The 2,500-nt window shown below is 37.8% G+C and overlaps 1 protein-coding gene across 1 annotated transcript in view; it reads right to left on the reverse strand.

Moving 5' to 3' along the window:
• The window catches only part of LOC143019878 (zinc finger BED domain-containing protein 5-like), a 1,215-nt gene extending 257 nt beyond the window's left edge, over positions 1 to 958 (reverse strand). The window contains exons 1-3 of the mRNA XM_076175856.1: positions 905 to 958; positions 605 to 796; positions 1 to 457 (exon numbers count right to left, since the gene is read on the reverse strand). The exon at positions 1 to 457 is cut by the window's left edge and continues 257 nt beyond it. Coding sequence (XP_076031971.1) covers positions 1 to 457; positions 605 to 796; positions 905 to 958 — 703 coding nt within the window. The remainder of the gene's footprint in view (positions 458 to 604; positions 797 to 904) is intronic.
• Between the last annotated feature and the right edge of the window lie 1,542 nt (positions 959 to 2,500).

A 2,500-nucleotide genomic window follows, 5' to 3' on the forward strand; every position in this document is an offset into this window, starting at 1 on the left:
GTTGGATATGAGACTCATCCATCACTCCACAAAGTTTTTCAAACAGAGTGATGTTTCCAAGATTGGTTTTCCGACGCCAATTCTGCAGTTTGCAAACAAAGGCGCGAAGACTATCTTGAAAAAGAACATGTGTTTCCCTTCCTTGAATCTCTAAATTAAGCTTGTTCAGCTGGTCAAAAATGTCGGCTAGGTACGCAACCCTTTTATTCCATGCTTCATCTTCGAAGTGAACAACAAGATCTTTTCTTCCTTGAGACTCCAGGAATAGCTTTATTTCATCTTTCATTTCAAAGACACGATTAATAACGTTTCCTTTCGACAACCAACGTACTGCTGTGTAGAAGAGAAGGACTTCGTGGTCAGCATTTATGTCTTTGCATAGTTCTTTGAATAGGCGAGTGTTGAGTGCTTGAGTCTTCACATAATCTACAATTTTGATTACAGATTCAAGCACTTCCTACAGAGAGGCAGGGAGGGTCTTACTGGCGAGAGCGTATCAGTGAATCATGCAGTGGATGCCCTTTGCTTGAGGTGCTAGCTTCTTCATTCTCGATTGGAATCCTGATTTCGAACCCAGCATAGCCGGTGCCCCATCCGTACAAACCCTACACATGTTTTCCCATTGAAGGTCTTCGTCTTGGAAATAAGTTGAAACTTTTTTCATGACACCACCAGCTTTTGTTGTGGTTTCAAGTGCACTGTAGAATAAGAATTCGTCTTTAATGTCACCTGAATGAATGTATCTCACAAAGACAAGCAACTCAGAACATGAAGTTACATCTGTTGACGCATCGAGCTGAAAGGAAAACAAAGGGGATCCCTAAATTTCAGTCAAAACCTGTTCCTTCACATCCATAGACATTTTAGAAATGCGCCTCTGTATAGTATTATTTGACACCGATACTTGCTGCATCATCTTTGCACTGGCTTCTCCAAGAATAAAATTTACTGCTTTCATCATGGAGGTTTTAAAAAGTGTTTCTCCAATCTTGTGATTTTTTTTTTTTTTTTTTTTTTTTTAGCAATTTCTAATGCATCTCATATGAGGCTTTCACTACGGTTACACTCTGCTGCTGAAACGACGCATTTCTATCGAGTCTTTCACTTTTAAGACACCGTGCCGTTTGAAGAAATCCAAATCCTTCTTTGCATGTTCTGGATGTTTCGTCTCGAGATGACGCTTGAGTTTTGATGGTTTCATTGATTCTGCACTCAGGATAGTATGGCACAAAACACACTGTGGTTTCTCGTTGCCGTCGTTGGCGAGCAGAATGGTGAAGCCAATGTTGAGGTAGCTTTCCGAGTATCTACTCCGTTTAGCCATCTTTGAATAGAATAAATGATATTACGAATATATTCAATTACAAAATAAACAAATCTGTGAATAGAATAGATGATATTAGGAATATATTCAATTACAAAATAAACAAGAAATTTAAATGAAAACATGTTTCCAATCAAAATGTCACATAACAGCATGCTTGCCAGACACAACTGACCTCTACTGTTTACTTATCTCCTTGTTAAAGTGAAATAAAAATGTTGAATAAGTGTAATCAGCAAAAGGTTGTTACTCGAAGGTTTTGCAGGAATAAAATATTTTCTATAGATTTCGGTAGTTGTGTCCAACAAAAATATAGAAAATTCAGTCGGTTCCACAGCTTCCTCATCTATCTCTTGATAACTTTGCTCCTACTTTTGCTAGCAGCTCTACATTAGAAGATTGTTATTCGAAGGTTTTGCAAGAATAATTTCTTTTTATGAATTTCAAAAGTTATGTCTAACAAAAAATACAGAAAATCATACAAGAACTAAAATAAGAGTAACTCACATAAAGATAGGCATCAAAATTATAGTAAATCATAGCCACTTACAGTAATCAAAGAGAAAACTTAAACCATCAGAACAATCAAGTTTGTCTTCAATATTCAGGTGGAAAAGCGAAATAATCCACTCCATGAATGACGGAAAAAATATACTACATCGTTTAAGAAACAGCATAAAAACGTCAAACAAAATACACAAACATAAGAATTTTTTTTTTTTAAACATAATAAACAAGAAAATAATAATTATCACTTACTTTTCAATGGAGACGATGATGCAGAGCAAGATGATCACTTGTTACCGGTGCTGAAGATATGTACTGGTGGTGGTGGGTGCAGGAGTAATGATGGACTTTGGGACTAAAACACAAAGATAGGCATCAAATTTATGGTAAATCATAGCCACTTACAGTAATCAAAGAGAAAACTAAAACTGTCAGAACAATCAAGTTTGTCTTCAATATTCAGGGAGGGAGGGGAAGGAGCGTGGCCAGTCGCGCGATTTGTCATCCACCAATCAGCAATGGACATGTGTCACGTGTCAACAGCGAGCATGCCCGCGCACACACACACACACACACACACACACACACACACACACACACACACACACACACACACACACACACACACACACACACACACACACACACACACACACACACACACACACA

Source organism: Oratosquilla oratoria, chromosome 38 (assembly GCF_046742065.1).
Source record: "Oratosquilla oratoria isolate Oo_2021 chromosome 38, ASM4674206v1, whole genome shotgun sequence".
NCBI lineage: Eukaryota > Metazoa > Arthropoda > Malacostraca > Stomatopoda > Squillidae > Oratosquilla > Oratosquilla oratoria.